The 19238-nt window shown below is 38.6% G+C and overlaps 2 protein-coding genes across 5 annotated transcripts in view; one reads left to right on the top strand and one right to left on the bottom strand.

Moving 5' to 3' along the window:
- The window catches only part of xpa (xeroderma pigmentosum, complementation group A), a 45315-nt gene extending 37701 nt beyond the window's left edge, over nucleotides 1-7614 (top strand). For both annotated transcript variants that reach the window (XM_063069035.1, XM_063069036.1), the window contains exons 7-8: nucleotides 476-593; nucleotides 969-7614. In XM_063069035.1, coding sequence (XP_062925105.1) covers nucleotides 476-593; nucleotides 969-1117 — 267 coding nt within the window. In that variant the 3' untranslated portion in view covers nucleotides 1118-7614. The remainder of the gene's footprint in view (nucleotides 1-475; nucleotides 594-968) is intronic.
- Nucleotides 7615-8119: 505 nt separating this feature from the next.
- The window catches only part of LOC134357445 (nuclear cap-binding protein subunit 1), a 60409-nt gene continuing 49290 nt past the window's right edge, over nucleotides 8120-19238 (bottom strand). For all 3 annotated transcript variants that reach the window (XM_063069031.1, XM_063069032.1, XM_063069033.1), the window contains 5 exons: nucleotides 18414-18517; nucleotides 18202-18316; nucleotides 14196-14333; nucleotides 13986-14099; nucleotides 8120-12178 (listed from right to left, as the gene is read on the bottom strand). In XM_063069031.1, coding sequence (XP_062925101.1) covers nucleotides 12068-12178; nucleotides 13986-14099; nucleotides 14196-14333; nucleotides 18202-18316; nucleotides 18414-18517 — 582 coding nt within the window. In that variant the 3' untranslated portion in view covers nucleotides 8120-12067. The remainder of the gene's footprint in view (nucleotides 12179-13985; nucleotides 14100-14195; nucleotides 14334-18201; nucleotides 18317-18413; nucleotides 18518-19238) is intronic.

Below are 19238 nucleotides of genomic sequence, written 5' to 3'. Positions count from 1 at the left end.
ATGAAGAAAGACTGGATGAACTGGGCTTGTACTCGTTGGAATTTAGAAGATTGAGGGGGGATCTGATTGAAACGTATAAGATCCTAAAGGGATTGGACAGGCTAGATGCGGGAAGATTGTTCCCGATGTTGGGGAGGTCTAGAACGAGGGGTCACAGTTTGAGGATAGAGGGGAAGCCTTTTAGGACCGAGGTTAGGAAAAACTTCTTCACACAGAGAGTGGTGAATCTGTGGAATTCTCTGCCACAGCAAACTGTTGAGGCCAGTTCATTAGCTATGTTTAAAAGGAAGTTAGATATGGCCCTTGTGGCTACAGGGGTCACGGGGTATGGAGGGAAGGCTGGGTTCTGAGTTGGATGATCAGCCATGATCATAATAAATGGCGGTGCAGGCTCGAAGGGCCGAATGGCCTACTCCTGCACCTATTTTCTATGTTTCTATGTTTCTATGACTCATCGTTCTGCTTTTGTTTTCAGGTAATAAGACGGTCCCTAGAAGTGTGGGGTAATGAAGAAGCTTTGCAGCAGGCCAGAGAAGCACGGCAAGAGAACAGAGAGAAGATGAAGCAAAAGAAGTTTGATAAAAAAGTGAAAGGTGAGTGAGCTTAGATTAACTTCCATATCCCATAGTAGTAATGAAATCTGTACCTACGCACCAGGTCATTAGAAGCTTGTGAGTATAGCGTGGAATGCTGCATTGTAGAAAGCCACAATTTTATCTAAGAAAAGGAATTCTAACAAATAAATCAAGTCACCACTTTGCTACAGTTCTAATATGGATGATATTAGAACAATTAGTGCCCTCAACTTTTAAAACTTGCTTTGCTCTCCATTTTGAAAATAATAGCAGAAATTCCATGATAGTTGGCAACTCATGGTTTATTTACAATTTATAAAGCATCAGCAGTTTGCATCTTTCCTACAGTTATGAGGCTCTCAGCCTGTGTAATTGGGTCTTACCTGTTTGTAGAGCTTCGCCGAGCTGTGAGGAGTAGTCTGTGGAAAAAGGAATCAGCTGCACACCAACATGAATATGGCCCTGAAGCATATGTTGAAGAGGATGATGTGTACAAGAAGACGTGTACGTGTGGCCACCTTCTAATATATGAAAAAATGTGACCTGATCTAGTAACTCTTGTATAAAATATACAGATTTGTCACTTCAATAATTGTATAGTTTTTTATTTTTAATAAATCATGAATTTGTGTGGCGTTGACACTTGTTTAAGTATTTTTAGCATTATAATTGTCTATTGCAGTATTTCAAATTACTTTGTCACACCCACAGATTCTGAAGCACTGAACTGGTCCTGTTATTAAATTAGTAGAAAACCACAGGATGGGTGATCAAATCCCACCATAATGCTTTGAGAATATGAATACGCTTTAGTTGTGAAATTAGATGGTATCAGTAAGTGCCCATGAAGCTATCGATTTATTCATATGGCTGCTAATTGAATGAATTGGTGACACTCTTCACTGCTTCAGCATTGCAGATAAACTTTGTAAGACTATTGTAACTCCAGAAAGGTCTCTTCAACCAGGAAGCAAGTGATAAGAAGTTGAGACCAAATAGCAAATATTGTTGGTGGCTGTGTCTAATGCAATCCCTGCAGATGAGGCAAGCATTCAGATAGTTTTTGATTGGGTTGGGTAATAAGTGGAAATACAGGTGACTGCTTTGAAACAGCCGTTAGCAATGTTGACAAATACTAGAGTAGAATTTGTGCTAGAGCAGTACCAGTGTTCAGGTAACAATATTATATCAAGGAAAGAAGAAAGGTCTGGGCTAGAAGAGAAAGACAAATATTATTGACACACAAATATGTTCTTGAATCAATGCACCTGAATGACCAGGCAAGGTGACAGCAACACAACAGGAAGTTATTCAATCAATTGCATTTACAGAGCAATACCAATCTCTTCTTTTACTATGGCCCTGCATAACATTCTCTCTCACATGCCCAACAATTACACTGCAAAGGCACCGATTGATTTCATTCCTATTTATCACTACCACCACGAGAGGTGAATTTCAGGGAAAAGAGATTGCTCCTCAGATATGTACTGCCTCTTTTGCCCCAAGTTTAAATTGATCATAACTGATCTCTTCTATCATCTAGGAAGCAGAATGGTAAATGTTATAGGGGAGAGGAGCACTACCTAAACTCAACTTAAGGTGAATTCTGATTGTGTGTGCTTGGGGGTGTAGACATCTTAATGTTTTAAAAAAATGCAGTGGGAATTAACTATTTCAAGACTACACCAAACAACTGCCTATCAGTAGTGTGAGGGGAAACAGAGGGCAAATAAAGATGTTTCTCAAACCATAAAGCCTTGCACAAATGCTAAGGACAGATGTGAGTGGCAGAAAAAGATGGAATTGCAAAGGAACAGGTTAGAAGAAACAAAACTACAACAAAGTTTGAGGGGAACATTAAATAATTTACGGCTTTGAAAATGTTCTATGTCACGTCCACAACATCATACCTATTGCAGAACTGAAAGAGTAGGACTATGGTAATAAAATTGCTGGATAGTTAATTCAATACATATTAATTTCCATATTACCATACAAAAATATGAAGTTAATTCTCTTACTAAGCCACCTTTACCTTCTACAAATTGGCTGTCACCATCAAGAGTGTTTTTGATAGCCAATAACTGGATTGTTTGGGGCAGTGCACTCGGTCTCATCCTACAGAAGATTTACTAATTAAAAAAAGATGCCAAGAGGATAAACAGCTGGCCAATCAAATTCATTTCAGTTCATTTATACAACTTTGCAATTCAACCCTCTGATCAGCATCTGGGTAATCTGAAGAGGCAAACAAACATTAAAAACCTAAATAAAAATGCCAGCAGTACAGAAGGTCAGATAAACCCTCAAAGCTTATGTCATTCAATTAGCATGGACAGTGTTACTCATGTCTATGATTCCACTCAGTCCTTTCATCTCTTGATTCTTTCCATAACCTTCTACCTATCTTAAGTCTGGAAGTTACATTTATTTTGACTGACCATCTACAGCCAAAGATGTATTTCCCAAGCCTCCAGCAAGAGGAAAGTGCCCCTTTCTGAATCTGTCCTTCCAAGTCTCCTCTGAATCTTCTGTTCAATGAGGTTTCCAGTCCAGCAAGTTTACACTTAATCCTACTCAAATTTCTTATCAATGATCATCTCTGTCTCCCTAAGAATCGTGCAAATCTACACTGCACAGACTTCAAGGCGGGTATAATCTTTCTTGGATGAGGAGACCAAAACTGCAAATGAAATAAAAAGCAGCAAATCCTGGAAATACTCAGTATGTCAGACAGCATCTGAGGAGAGATGCAGAATTAATATTTAAGGTTAATGAACTGGTACTGATAATTGCATTATAATTAATAAGAATATTCACCACTTTGACTCCAACTGTTCTAGATTCTTTTATAACTTCCTCACATTTTCCACATTGCTCACTCATGTTCGTTGTCCTTATCACACATCTTCACACAGCCCTTTAGAGTTATTTGTTTGCACTCTTTTTCTGCAGTGGCTGAAGTGCCCTATGCTTTTCAAACTCTGAATAAACAGGTGCATCGCCAATGCCTTATAGCAAGATTTCTATATTCTTTTGCACCAATCTCCTTCCAATAAAAAATAACATTCTACTTGCCTTCTTTATTGCTCACTGTTTGTGCCATGACCTATTTTTCATACACTAGTGCACTAATATTCACTAGTTTCTTGGCATTTACAGTACTTTTGATCCTTCCTGTTAAAATGAACAACCTAACATTTTCCCACATAATTACAAACTCCCTTCTCTACTTCCCTTTGCACTTCTGCTCAGGTAATCCCTTGGACTCACGACCACTTGCTTTGACACCAGTTCTAAGATGGCCGGGGAGTGCTCTGCAGGATCCAGTCTCTGCCACAGGTTACATGTTTGGAAGGTCGTGTACAGACCTTATCAGGTTTCCCTTGTAAATACTGCATGTGTTCAGTGCCTACTCAGATGCATTTTTTCTGGAAATCTCAGTCTAATGAGCTCAGGATGCAATGCTCGCTTCTGGAAACTTGTATATGATCCACCCAACAGCATGTTCAGAGCCTCAATGCTGGGAATATTGGCCTGCAATAAGTTGCTGCCAATGATGGAGAGTTTGATAAGACAGTTTTGGCAGCTCCATTGATCATAGGCTTAGAAATTATTTTAAGGATTTGGTGTTGAACATTTTTACTCAGTTAGCTGAATGCCTTATTGGTTTCGAGAGGGCAGCCTTTGCTGACAAGTGGTTCTTGACATATGGGAAGTGATCTGCACATTCCAGGGTGTCTCAGTGAAGGCAGACCTTTGCCTTCTGGCTGTCCTCTGTCTAGCCCAGCCTCTCAAATTCTTCTGTGAAGGAAAGAAAAATATGCTATGCAAAAATCTCCAGATAATTACCACCTTGAATGAGTGGCAATGGCAAGTATTTGTAATGTATTTTGCAAACTGTACAGACTGCTGAAGTGGTAGTAGGTCCAGTCAAATTGTGCTAATCTAAGCCAGTGGATCTATATTCAATAGCATTACCAACACTGACTCCCCAATCATCAATATTCTGGATTTCACCATTGATCCTCAACCATAATACTGTGACTACAAGAGCAGCTCAGCTGTATATTCTGTAGTGAACTAATCTCTTGCATCTGAAACAGTCTTCATCATGTACAAGACACAAATCATGCATACCTCATAGGAATTCTGCCCACTTGCTTAGATGAGCACAACCTGCCTGGACCCACCACCACTCTAAAACATTTTCTACTATTGATATACATTACCTCTCAAAGTCCAATCCTACGTCCCCGACATAAGAGGTGGTAACAGGCAAGGTCAGCTAACAGGGCTCTGATGAAACTGTATAGGCCAGCCCCTGTACAGTGGATACAATGGATTACAGAAACATTGATGAACTCCAACCATACCAGCATCTTTGGATGATAAAGAATGGAGGTCATCAATGGCCTATGCTCCACTGGAAAGAAGAGTCCAAGAATGAGACTGTACACATTGACCATTGAAACATTAAGGAACCATCTGGAACTCCCAACAGCCCCAGTGATTCTGTGACTTTAATCTCTGAGGCCGACATGCGAGCAGCCTTGAGGCTTTACTTACAAAAAGCAACTGGTCCAGATGGTGTACCTGGCCAAGTACTAAAGACCTCTGCTGATCAACTGGCTGGAGTGCTCACTGAGACCTTTAACTTCTCTTGGTAGTCTGAGGTACCCATCTGCTTCAAGCAGGCTTGAATTATACTGGTGCTAAAGAAGAACATAGTACACTCCCTCAATGACTATTGTCCAGTAGCACTTCCATCCACAGTGAAGTGTTTTGAGAGATTACTGATGAAACATATCAACTCCTGCCAGAGAAGCAACTTGGATCTGCTCCAAATTGCTCTTCGCTCAACTCTGGAACATCTAGACAGCAAAGATACATACATCAGGAGGCTCTTTATCAACTACAGCTCAGCATTTAATACCATCATCCCCTCAAAGCTATCAATAAGCTTCAAGAACATGGCACCAATACCTCCTTGTGCAGTTGGATCCTTGATTTCCACACTTGCAAACCCCAGTCAGTTTGGATTGGCAATACCTCCTTTACAATCTCCATCAGAAGAGGTGCACCCGTCTGTGTACTTTGTCCCCATTCTACTCACTTTACTCTTATGACTGTGTAGCTAAGTACAACTCCAATACCATATTCAAGTTTGCCGACACCACTGCCATAGACCAAGTCAAAATATAAGAGGGAGATTGAAAATCTGTCTCAGTGGTGCCATAACAACCTCTTACTCAATGTCTGCAGGACCAAGGAGCTGATTATAGACGTCAGGAGGAAACTGGAGGCCATGAACCAGTCCTCACCAGGGGGATCAAAAGTGGAGAGGGTCAGCCACTTTAAATTTCTCAGTGTTTATTGTTTCAAAGGACCTGTCCTGTGCCCAGCACACTGGTGCAATCACAGAGAAAGCACGCAACCTCTCTACTTCCTTAGGAGTTTGTAAAGATTTAGCATTACATCTAAAACTTAGAAAACTTATATAGATGTGTAGTGCAGAGTATATTGACTGGCTGCATCACCGCCTGGTATAGAAACACCAATGCCCTTGAATGGAAAATCCTACAAAAAGTAGTGGATAAGGCCCAACCCATCTTGGGTAGACCTCCCCACTACTGAGAGCATCTACATCAAATGCTGTCACAGGAAAGCAGCATCCATTATCAGGGATCCCCACCACTCAGGACATGCTCTCTTCCCCCTGCTGCCATCAGGAAGATGGTACAGGGGCCTCAGAACTCACATCACCAGGTTCGTCACTAGTTATTTCCCCTCAACTATTAGGCTCTTGAACCAAAGGGGATAACTCCATTCCATTTCACTTACCCAGCATTGAAATGATCCCACAACCCAGTCTCACTTTCAAGGACTCTTCATCTCATGTTCTTATTTATTGCTTATTTATTAATTAATTATTATCTCTTTTTGGATTTACACAGTTTACCATCTTTTGCATGCTGGTTGAACACCCAAATTGGTGCAGTCTTTCACTGATTCTATTATGGATTTTATTGAGTATGCCTGCCAGAAAATGAATCTCAGGGCTGTATACGTTGACGTATCTGTACTTTGATAATAAATTTACTCTGAATACTGACTGCAGTCTGTAATTTACAAAATACATTCTAATTATGTCACAGCATCATTCAAACCTGCAAGGTCTATCATACCAAGGAGAATCTAGAGTATGGATGGCAGCATTCACCAGGAAATTCAAGGAGGTGGCTCACCATCATTGTAAGAGCAATTAAGCTAGGTAATAGACATTGACTTGCAGGTGACACCCAGATCACAGAAAGGAGCTCCGAGTTTTACAGCATGGAAAAAGGCCCGTGTCCATGCTGACTAAGATGTACATTCAAGCTGATCCCATTTCCCAGCACTTGGAACATGCACTTCTAAATTTATCATAGGAAGCAACTTGGTTATATAAAAGTTACATATCTAAAGATGAGAAAACCCTAACTCGTCCATTAGCATAAACAAAAAAATTCCATTACACACTGCCGTAGGTGTTGGTTACCCAAGACTTCTAGATATAAAAAAGATAATGCAACAATAGTGGACAAGCTTGTAGTAGTTTACAAGTAGCTGCAATTGTCTACCATTAAATTATATCCCGAGAATCAGTCAAGTACTGAATCCTGCTTTAGACCTGCCTCCCTACTCCACCTATGAAACCAGCATGTTCTCGTACACACGTTTGTACATTAACTAGACAAAATTTAAGCAAGTGAATTATTTGGACAGGAATTTTACTCTACACAACCATTTCCAGCAATCTTCTGACGTGGTAACATACCAATTGATACAATTCATAACAATTTACTCAATCTATTCCTTAAGATATCTGGATCAGTAGTACCTGCTGTACTAGGAACCAATGCAACAGCATTTTTTTGATGGACGATGCCAAGTTCTGTATTCTTTAATCCTTTATAGTAAAAAGTAAATCTTGTTTTTGGGGGCCTAGCTACGGGGGGTGATTGATAAGTTCGTGGGCTAAGGTAGACGGAGTCAATTTTAGAAAACCTAGCACATTTATTTTTCAACTTAGTCCCCTCCTACATTTACACACTTAGTCTAGTGGCCGTGGAGCATACAGACCTTAGACCTTCAGTAAGTGTCCACAGTAGGGGTGATTGATAAGTTCGTGGCCTAAGGTAGAAGGAGATGAGTTATACAGCTCTCTCTTTACATACACATGCAGTTCAACTCTTTGAGTGATTATGCAGAAAGTTTGAAGTTAATAACTCATCTCCTTCTACCTTAGGCCACGAACTGATCAATCACCCCTGATGAGAATTAACTTCAAACTTTCTGCTTAATCATTCAAAGAGTTGAACTGCGTGTGCACATAACAAAAGCTGTATAACTCATCTCCTTCTACCTTAGGACACAAACTTATCAATGACCCCTGCTGTGGGCACTTTCTGGAGGTCCAAGATCCGTATGCTCCACAACCGCTGGACTAAGTGTGTAAATGTAGAAGGGGACTATGTTGAAAAATAAATGTGCTAGGTTTTCTAAAATTGACACCTTCTACATTAGGCCACGAACTTATCAATCACCCCATGTATATCCTGGCTAGCATATTCATTTGACCACACATATAACTAAGACTCAACTCAGTCCTCACTACAGACTAAAACACGCTTTGCTTTACATCCAGAATTGTACATGAACCAGCATCATATTTATTTAGGATTTCCACCTGAAGGTAGAGATAGTACCTGCCACAGCTTTTCCAAGATGTCCCAGTGCTTCACAATGATGCACTTTCCATGTGGTAATGCAAGAGACAGAAACTAATTTGTCCACAGCAAATTACCAAAATAGAAATGTGATACTGACTAGGTTACCTATTTAATTTTTAAAATCCCTTGATCTTTGTTAATCATTATTCATGGCTAACAAGTCATTAGTGAACTGTTAAGGGAAGCAGATTTTAGATTTGCACTTTCTAACAAAGCAGTCAATCTGATGTTGTGTGGAGATAATTAAAGGCCTCATTTGATTTTGTAATTTGATACAATCGGATACACTTATAAGTTCATTCAGAAATAAAGTCAACTTTGTGAGTTAGAACACTGAGAGTACAAGCCAGCAACAACCATAGCTGCATTTGCTCCAGAGGGTATTGATGGGGAATTGATAAAGGCTTAAATGTTCGTCTCAAACCATGTACTGTACCTCAAAGTTTTAGATTCCACATTTGCCCATACAGGAATGCACAAATGTCCACATGGATTATTGAAGCCAACTGAAATTACTATTTTAAAAATAAAGGTTATTACTATTATTTTATTTACTAAATACTTAAAATTTTAAATTCACTTTTTAAAGTAATCTTTGAAGGTCAGATATTCACATTCAATTTCTGAACTTCCATAGTCAGTAAGCCTGGAGTTGGATGCCAATGCATATCATCAGTTCTATTCATTTATTCTTCTTTGAAATGTGGTTGTGCTAACAAGCCTTTACTGTGCATTCCTAACTCCATCCATTCAGCAAACAGTTAGGCATCAACTACATGAGAAACAAATAAGCTCATCCAAGGCAGGATGACTAACTGTTTTTCCTGAATATCTGAGTGAACTCGATGGATTGTTTTCTGGATCATTAACAGTACTAGATTTGCATCTAAATTCCCCAGCTGCTATGCCAAGATTCAAATTGGCATCTCCAACTTAATCTTGCAACATAACCATTCTGTCAAAGACTTCAAGGGTATTTATAGTCAGAACGACTTGGCCTGTTATGCTTCCAGACAGAGGAGATGGCTCACGGGCTGGTCAGTATGCATATACAGCCGACCTGTAGAACATTTGGCCTATTATGTTCAATTTTATGTAAATGAAAGTTACACAAAGGGAATTGTTTCATTTAACCTTCAAGACTAAAATAATAAATTTGGTACGAAGCACTAGCCTGAACAGAATGGTCTCCCTATCCAAAGAAATCACTGTTGCTTAATGACTTCTCAAAAAAATCGTTACTGTAGCTATAGCCAGTGTGATAGAAAAAGCTGAATTTTATGAGCAAACACAGTCCAACACAAGAACCTGTAAAGTATGAGAGAATGGTTGAATACAGTAACTCAGAACTGCCTCTATATGGTAACATTAGGCATTTAAAAGCTTCATGCATCCTCTTACTTCATGCCCACAATAGACAAGCTACCTGTACTATAATATGGTTCTCTATCTCAACTAAGCCCAATCACATTGTAAAGAATTGAACAATGCCACAACTCCTAGACTATAGACTTTGAAATCAGAAGTACACATTCTTGGTCAGTTACAGAACATCATTTGAATAACTTGCTGTTGCTTGGTATCTGAACAGTAAAGTTCCCACTTTTCTTTGTTTCTCTCAAACTAGCCACATGCAAAATGGAAGGGACATAATAGATGGCTGAAAGAAGTTGCACAGAATACTGAAAGCAGTAGTTAGAGATCACACATGAATTAGTAGATATTGGTGGTAAGGAATCAAACCATAAGCAGAAGGGTTGAATTTGGGTGAAGTGTACACAGAATGACTTGAGTCTATAGACATGTTAAAAGACAATGGTGAAAAGGGGATAGGAAACAGGGAAAATGTTTGAACTTGATAGAAATAAAAAGCAACTAGAAAAGGGTCAAACAAACTCAAGAGTGACATTGTTGGCATAGAATGCTGTGTCACAAAGTCCCATGGCCACCAGAAGTAAATGAAGATGGAAAATTGAGTATTCCCTAGAAAGGCCACATCACCCACCATCTGATTTGAAACAAAATAGGTTTAAAAAGTGCCATTGTCATGTCAGATAGCTGTCAAGAAAACAAAATTGTGGAAAGATGGGTTTATGTACAACATAATGCTTTCATGATAAGAACAATTTGACTGCTCCCATCTATAATTTGCAAAGACAGGAGTACAGGGAAAACTTGCAATAACACTGTTTAATGGCAGGGGTTAATAATAGATGGAAAAGGACTTACTATTTCATGGATGATATGAAATTCAAGGTACAATTTCCTGGAGGTTAAAGGAGGTTGGCACTTATAGAAAGTATGTATCAGTGGAAATAGAATGGATTCAGATGACAAAGTAGTAAATCAAATCAGTCATCAGCACCTGAGAGAGAACATGGCGAGTTTAAGATTCTGTAAAATATTTTAAAAATTTAATCAAAATTATAGCATCATCTATAACTTGGCAGTATTCAAACATTACTAATCTAAAATGTCTCTGAATACAGATATTGCCAGTATTTCTCAATGTAGAATAATACATGTCAAGTTTTTTTTAAAATAACGGACCGTAGAATGCTATCCTCTTTTATATACGATCTGATGGATGGGATAAAGTGGTTTGGAAAGAATTGGATAACAAAGCTGTGATCGCACAAATGTTTTCCCCATTTGCTTCTGTTAAGTAGATAATTTTTTACTGAAGTTGCACAACTCAAAAATCCAAATGCCTTATATCAATCGGAGTTGTATCAGTTGGGAACCTCTGGTTTTAGAGATGGTGCAGCATTAGGGCTGGATCACAATGAATGCAATCACGAACTTTGGCACTCTGCTATTGTAGACAGCATGGTTGTTTCAGACTCATTGCTCTCCCTCTCACATGTGCATGTGCGCATACATACACACACACAAACATATATATATATATATACACAAACAAACACACACACACAAATAAGAGTCAGGCAGAATCCTAGGTCCAAAAAACACGTCTTGAAATGTTTTTGTAAATAGCCAGGTTTGAAAGTGAGTGGGCCCAGTAACTACTAAGGTTGCTATCATCCTAGAATCAATGCATTTCATTAAATCTGTAAAAAAATATTACTTTTCCAATAGTGATAAATTCATCTCTTCACTTCCCACTTTCTGTATGAGGCTTGAATGGACGTGTAAAGTTTAAAAATAACACACCTTTCTCTTTTTATAAAAAGTGGCAGTATTCCCACTGATATCAGTAAGAATGCCTATTTGCCATTACTAGGATCAAAAGAACACAATACAACATCTAAATTCAAAATGTTGGTCTACTAATAAGGAGCACAATTTCAGACAAGTTACAACATGCAGCTTAATTTACAAACTGTAAGAGCGATCATGAGGATAAGAACAGGTATTAGATGCAGAGAATACTGTATCAAACCACCAAACCAAGGAATACAAAGCAAATTTAAAATTGAGGTGAATACCAAAATTTGAATCAAACTGTATCTCTCTCTCTCTATCTCTCCAGCCTCTAAGTTTCTAACTATTCCATAACATCTAATCTTTTAGAGAAAAATCCTTTCTAATGTAAATGGCAGCTTTCTTCATGCTCCATGGTTTCACAGATTATTAGGCAAAAGGATATTATTAATACAAGAATGTTGCTTGCTTGAGTCAGCTTTCACCAATGCAGGATTAAAATAACACTGAGAATCTGAAAAAGTTCTTTTAACTGTAACATAATCGCCATTACTGAAGGGCACAGAACTGTTGGAAAACAGCCAATATGTGGTGGTCCAGCTCAGCCGTGAAGAGCAGGTTCTCCAGAGTCACCATATACTGTTGAATGATCTGGTGATGCTGTAACACAGAAACATGCCAATCTTGAGTACAGTCATAAAATTTGCTTACCTGGAGTTTCTACTTACAAAAATCTAAAACTTACAGTTCTTTGACTATTTTCTGTTCAAACATACATTTTATTAGGTACATCTGCTTGTTAAGCAAATATCTAATCAGCCAATCATGTAGCAGCAACTCAATGCATTAGAGCGTGCAGACATGGTCGAGAGGTTCAGTTGTTGTTCAGACCATACATCAGAATGGGAAAGAAATGTGATCTAAGAACCTGACCATACATGATTGTTGGTGCTATTTGGGGTGGTTTGAATATCTCAGAAACTGCTGATTTCCTGGAGCTTTCATGCACAGCAGTCTCTAGTTTACAAAGAATGGTGCAAAAAAAACATCCAGTGAGCAAAAACACCTTGTTAATGAGAGGTCAGTGTAGAATGGCCAAACTAGTTCAAGCTCACAGGAAGGTGAAGCAACTCAAATAACAATGTGTTACAATAATGATGTGCAGATGGGCATCTCAAAATGCACATGGTGAATCTTGAAGTGAATGGCTACAGCAGCAGAAGACTACACTGGGTTCTACTCCTGTAAAGTGGCCAGTGAGTGTATCTTCCTTTCTTGCCAGAACATAAAGCTGCCTGGCAACTTAAACTGATTAATTTTTGCTATTAACTGTATAGAATTTCTCAGATAAACAACCTCCCAGCTGAAGATCTAGCACCTCCTATGAAAGTTTGAGAGACTACATAAAATGAAAATATTGCTCGAATTAAACCGCATATTTAGCAAGCTCTGTGAACAGTGAGAAGGATAAGAAGCAGAAGACTGGACAAAATTACATGAACAAATGTTATTCCTCTACTAATGGAGCACCAAATGCAGTTTGCAAAATGTGCAAACAGTCCACCATATTCAGAGTGCTTAAATACAACTAGCAGACATTGTCTGTAGTCCTAATTTTGATCGCTGAAGTGTAAAGCTATAGACTCAGATTTCAGTCTAACATTTGAGTACAATTAGTGTTGTGCTGAGTGCCAGAATGTTGAGTTTTTCCCTTTGTTGAGACACTGGATTGAATCATGCTGATTTTGTGCCACTGAATTTGTGGAAGACCTATCAATTAACTCCAATGCATTATTCAGCAAGTTCCTCACTTCCAGGTCAGCGCACTGTAACATGGAAATAGAAATCAGATGCAGGTACCATGAGTCCATATTGAGCTGAATTGAAGGGACTTACTCTTGGAATGCTGATCCGCCTGGAATACTTAAGTGAAGTAAGATGTGTTTTTAAAAAAAATATATAATTCCCTTTAACCCTAACATCTTATATTAGTTTATACATTTTAATATCATCTGTTTTTAGAAATTTTGGGTTAACATGGCAATTCTGTAGCAGGTGAATTCAAGGTGTAGGATGGTTAAGCACAATTTGCTCCATTAAATTGAGACCCTTTGAGTTTGGACAAATGACTTCATGGCACTATAATGGTCCTTGTCAAAATTCATTACTCATTCAAAACAAGACATTTAACGAATGTTTTGTATGGGATTTTGTAGATTACTTCAGGGCTGCTTCATTCACCGCCACTTGAAAATCAAAGACTAATGTGCTTTAATGCCTAAGAATTTAAACCAAAAACTTATTGATCCCTCATGGTTTGAATAAGGAACTTTTTGTTTTGTATTTAAACAGGCAGTAATTCACAATAGGTACATCAATATTATTGATCCTGTTTAGGTTTGGTTTTACTCTTGGTGTCTCCTGGAAATAAAATGTACAAAGGTCTGTTTCATGTGACATTACTAACCTGGAGGAAGATCTGCTGCAACCGTTCAATACAGTTCTTGTACCAGGGTGTGTTAAAATCAATCCCACCAGTTTCACACCTTGCAAGATGTTCTGTCAATATCATTATAAAACGCTATAAAAAACAAAGAATCTTGAGTACATAATAGAAAATGCCTTGGAACAATTAAAAACAAGATTTAGCATAGATAAATGCAACTTACAACCTTACCTGGAAAATTACTAGAAAGAGGTTTTTCTGTTCACTTTGAGCAGACTCAACTTTCTCCTGAAGACGTTCAATTTGTTCTTCCAAAGGACCATCCTCATCATCGTCACTATTCTGGTCATAGTCATCATCACTGTCTCGCTTTAGAAAAAAAAACAAACTACTGTGTAGTCAGAAATCTCATGCTCGGACAAAATTACTGCCCCAATGCTTTTTTAAGTTTATGATCTCTCACACCCTCTCTTATCCAGGACAAAGCTTTCATTACCAAGCAACATGGCTGCAGTGCTCACCATCGTCAAATACTCTTCAATTACTCAGATATATAGCACCTCCTCCATTACACAAAGTAATACCAGAAGGCTTCCCCCTCATGTTGCCAGATGGCTCTGACATCCACCATCATGCAGTACTCTGATGGGATGGACATGGCTTACATCAACTGCAGCCTTCCAGCCAACCTCAGTCCACTGCAATTTGCCTACCACTGAAACAGGTCTATGGCAGACACCTGATCCATACTCATTTCTGGAGCATCTGGAAAATAAAGACACCTACATCAGACTAATGTTTATTGACTACAGCTCAGCTAACAATACTATAACTCCAAGCAAACTCATCACCAAACTCTGGCCTTTGGGAGTCAATGCCTTCCTCTGCAACCAGATCCTTGACTTCCTGACCTACGGACTGCATCAATAAGCATAGGCAACAGCTCTGCCATGATTATTCTGAACACTGGTGCTCCACAAGGTTACGTCCTCAGTCCACGACTCTACTCCCTGTACATTTATGACTGCATAGCTAGAATCTGCTCCAACAGCATCTACAAGTTTGCAGATCATACCATCACAAATAACAATGAGTCAGAGAACAGGAAGAGCTTAGAGACAAGATGCTATGACAACAACTTCTCTCTCAAAGTCTACAAAAGAGCTGGTCACTGACTTCAGGAAGGAAGGTTGGGGGAAACAATGCACATGCCCCCATCTACATCAATGGTGTTGAGGTTGAGAGGGTGAAGAGCTTCAAGTTCCTAGCAGTGAACATAATAAACAGCTTGTCCTGATCCGGATACATTGATGTTATGGTCTAGAAAGCTCACCAGCGCCTCTATTTTCTCAGGGGGCTGAAGAAATTTGGAATGCCCCTGCCAATCCAAACCAATTTTTATCCATGCATCATTGAAAGTATTTGATCTGGAAGCATAATGGCTTGGAACTGCAATTGCTCTGCACATAACTGCAAGGAACTGCAGAGCTGTACTCACAGCTCAGCACATCACATAAACCAGCCTATCCCCCTTGGAATCTGTCTACACTTCTCACTGCCTCAGTAAAGTGGCCAGCATAATCAAAGACCCCACCCATGCCAGACATACTCTCTTGAAGATACAAAAGTCTGAAAGCACCTACTACCATCTTCAATCCTGCTGTTATCAGACACTTGAACAGACCTCCTCTATGATAAAATGGACTCTTGATCTCACAATCTACCTTGTTATGATCTTGCACTTTGTTTCCCCTCACTGTACTTTCTCTGTAACTTTTACACTGTATTCTGCATTGTTATTGTTTTACCTTGTACTACATTAATGCACCGTGCATGGCTCTGATCTGTATGAACAGCACGCAAGTCGAGCTTTTCACTGTATCTCAGTACATGTGTCAATAATAACCCAATAATTACATCATCCTGACCTGGAAATATATCACCATTCCTTCTTTGTTGTTAGGTTGAAATTTTAAATCTCCTGACAAAATAGCAGCAGGAGGAGGCAGTTCATGAAGGTGGATTATCACTTCAAGGGCATTTTAGAAGTGGGTAATCAATTATATTCAGAAGTCCTTACACTTAGCATTGAAATCACTTCTATTCTAATTGAAGTCTTACCGCAGACAAAAACTTACTCCCCCTTTCACTGGTCTGCTTCTACAGTGTTGCTACAGGATTCTAGTTCTACTTAAGATTCTACTTGGAAATCACTGCAGAGAAAATACTAACAATATCTATCAAGGAACAATCTCACAAGATGCCCCATTAAAAATAAAGCCTTTTTTAAATTTGTTTTAGTTTTGAGAAGGATGTTGTAAGCTATCCATGTATTCTCCCCAGGTTACATTCACACAAGGTCTTTTGAAAGATGTCACCAGATTAACCAAAAGGGTCACGTCATTTACCTCATCCATCATAAAAGATACAGTGATTAACTTTACTGCCAAATTAAGCAGTGGGTGATTTTCTAAAACCTGAGAGCAGCAAGATATTTTCACAGGAAACATCTCACGCCACTTTGGCATTGTCAGACAGTTACAAAACCATGTGACAATCGATAAGACATTTTGAAATCCTCACAGACCTGGTGTACTGTATTTGAATAGTACACTGTTAATAACAATACTTTTTAGAAATGGTATTAATTTTTAAATTAGTAACATTAATTTTTGAATAAGGTTGATGGAATTATTTATTTCAATTTGTCACTGTTCTACTTTGATTGATAGTAAAACAATGAATACATATAAATAAACTGGAATAATTCTTCCCAAAAAATGGCGATAATTATTGATTAATGAATTAGTAACAACAATAACTCTGCTGAAAATAACCAAGGCACCTGAGATAATTTTTTAAAAGATTATCGCCAATGTGGGCACATTCTGAGTACAAACATGGAACAAAGACACAAGAAAAGGTTGCAAAGTTAAAGGACAAAACTCAAATGCAGTTGAAAAACAATGAATATTATATCTACAGGTAATGAATGTTCAGTAAACTTAATTTCATGGTTCAATCACCAAAAATATTAAATAACCTAAAAGGCTAAAGCACTAAAAAAAAATTGGTATACTGTATCTTGCTATAAGGATTTTAAGAATATCTGTGCTATGCTGTATTTGTGACGATTTGGTTGCTCTGATCTCTACTTTCTACATCAAATACAATTTCAGTCAGATGTGTGTTAATTATAGTAATCAGTGGTATAGTGGCATTTGCATTGAACTTCGAGGCAAGTGGTCCCAAGTCCCTCCTTGCCCACTTTCCATCCATGCTGGATTGAGCGCTCAGCTAGAGACTTGACCTCGTAAAAAAATGATCAAAAAATGGCAAGATTGGTGCCTGATGCGCCACAAGGTGCGGAAAGGAACAACATGTCCAATTACAGAACAGAACCTGAAACCATCATGCTATTAGATCAGGATGGAGCAAACAACAGGAATTCTGCAGATGCTGGAAATTCAAGCAACACACATCAAAGTTGCTGGTGAACGCAGCAGGCCAGGCAGCATATGTAGGAAGAGGTGCAGTCGACGTTTCAGGCCGAGACCCTTCGTCAGGATGGAGCAAGTTCCTCCTGAAGCTTTACAAGAAAAAATAGAGGACAAAATGCTTCTGCCCTTTTGGTGTCTTTATTTTAGTTCCTAGTAAGGAAACATGGCAGAGATGAATGCCTACATTAGGATTTCTCATGACACTTTACCCTGCTAGAATTTTAGGGAGAAAGCTCGAGGAATCTCACTTTTGCTTTATCTAAATACAGTTCATTCAAGATAGTTGAACGAACAGAGCATACATTGGTAAATATGTGAAAGAGAAACACACATGCTGAAATTGCTGTTTTTGACAAACTGTTCAAGCAGTCACCTTGAACAGTTGCACATTTCTACAGATGTACTGTGGAGAGCATTCTAACTGGCTGCATCACTGTCTGATCTGGGAGGGGGGTTGTGGAAGGCTACTTGATAAGATCAAAAGAAGCTGCAGATGACAGATAAGTGAGAAGGGAAAGGATAAGACAGCAACCAGATAGGAAATGGAAAAAGAGCTTTGGGCAGGGGTGGAGGGGGGGTCCCCAAGTCCCAGCAACTTCCTTGTAAATCTCCTCCACACTCTTTACAACTTAATATTTCCTAAAGCAGGGTGACCAAACTGAACAAATTTATGAGACATGATCTCAAGCACAAAGCTGTTCTCATCCGTTAGTTCAATTAACACAGAAATAGCTTACCCTTTTGTGCTGTTTATCCAATTTCTCTTTAGTTTCTTCAAGTTCTTTCTGTACCTTTTGAACATGTTTGTTCATCTTTCGGATGGTTGAGTGTAAAATCTCCCAGACATACAACCTAAAATATAATATCAGAGTTAATTTATCCCCATACAATTCCATTGACAGAAGAACAGTGTACTAGAATTTTAACTGATTAATATCCAGAATATTACCTGGTGAAATCATGTGCCATTTCTGAAGAGAAGATCCAGTTTGCCACTGCTGCACAGTCTACAATCTGTGTTCGGATCATTTTATCAACCAACATGGCCATCATCTGCAACACAACAGGAAAAATTAAGCCTAATAGACTAAATTAAATGTCTTACTACGTTGCAGAGTTAATTCATCAATTCCTTGCACTCAATTGAGGAACTGAAGAAACACATATACTATTCCATTATTTGCACTTTGTTAGGGCTTATTTTGGAGTTATGAAATTATGGATAGTATTAATTAAATAAGAAAACGCAAACAACAGAAATTCTGCAGATGCTGGAAATTCAAGCAACACACATCAAAGTTGCTGGTGAACGCAGCAGACCAGGCAGCATCTCTAGGAAGAGGTACAGTCGACATTTCAGGCAGAACCAGGTTTCGGGAAATAAAATAAAATCAATGCAACTTTAGCTGATGCTTCGGGGTCATCAAAAATGAGATCAAGGAAGGAAATAACTGACTACCTCCTGTATAAATGTAGCATTAAAAGTGTAACCCCGCTAGTTAATGCACAGTTCAGGACAGATAGTTTGTAACTTTATATTCTAGTTGGTTGCATATTCAGGAAACCATCCCTCAACACTAACAAAAGAGGTAAATTTTGGGTGTCTGAGTTTGTACTGAGACACTTTTAGAGCAGACACCAGTACTGAATATTCAAAGGCAAGTTGGGATATACTCCTATCATAAATAGGTAATTTTATGAATGTACTAGTCTATATTCAAAATGTTAAAGTTAACTGCGTGTTTATAGCCATTTAAACTACAGTACAGCATAG

This window comes from Mobula hypostoma, chromosome 16 (assembly GCF_963921235.1).
Source record: "Mobula hypostoma chromosome 16, sMobHyp1.1, whole genome shotgun sequence".
NCBI classification, from domain to species: Eukaryota; Metazoa; Chordata; class Chondrichthyes; order Myliobatiformes; family Myliobatidae; genus Mobula; species Mobula hypostoma.
This window is presented reverse-complemented; position numbering and strand designations above follow the sequence as displayed.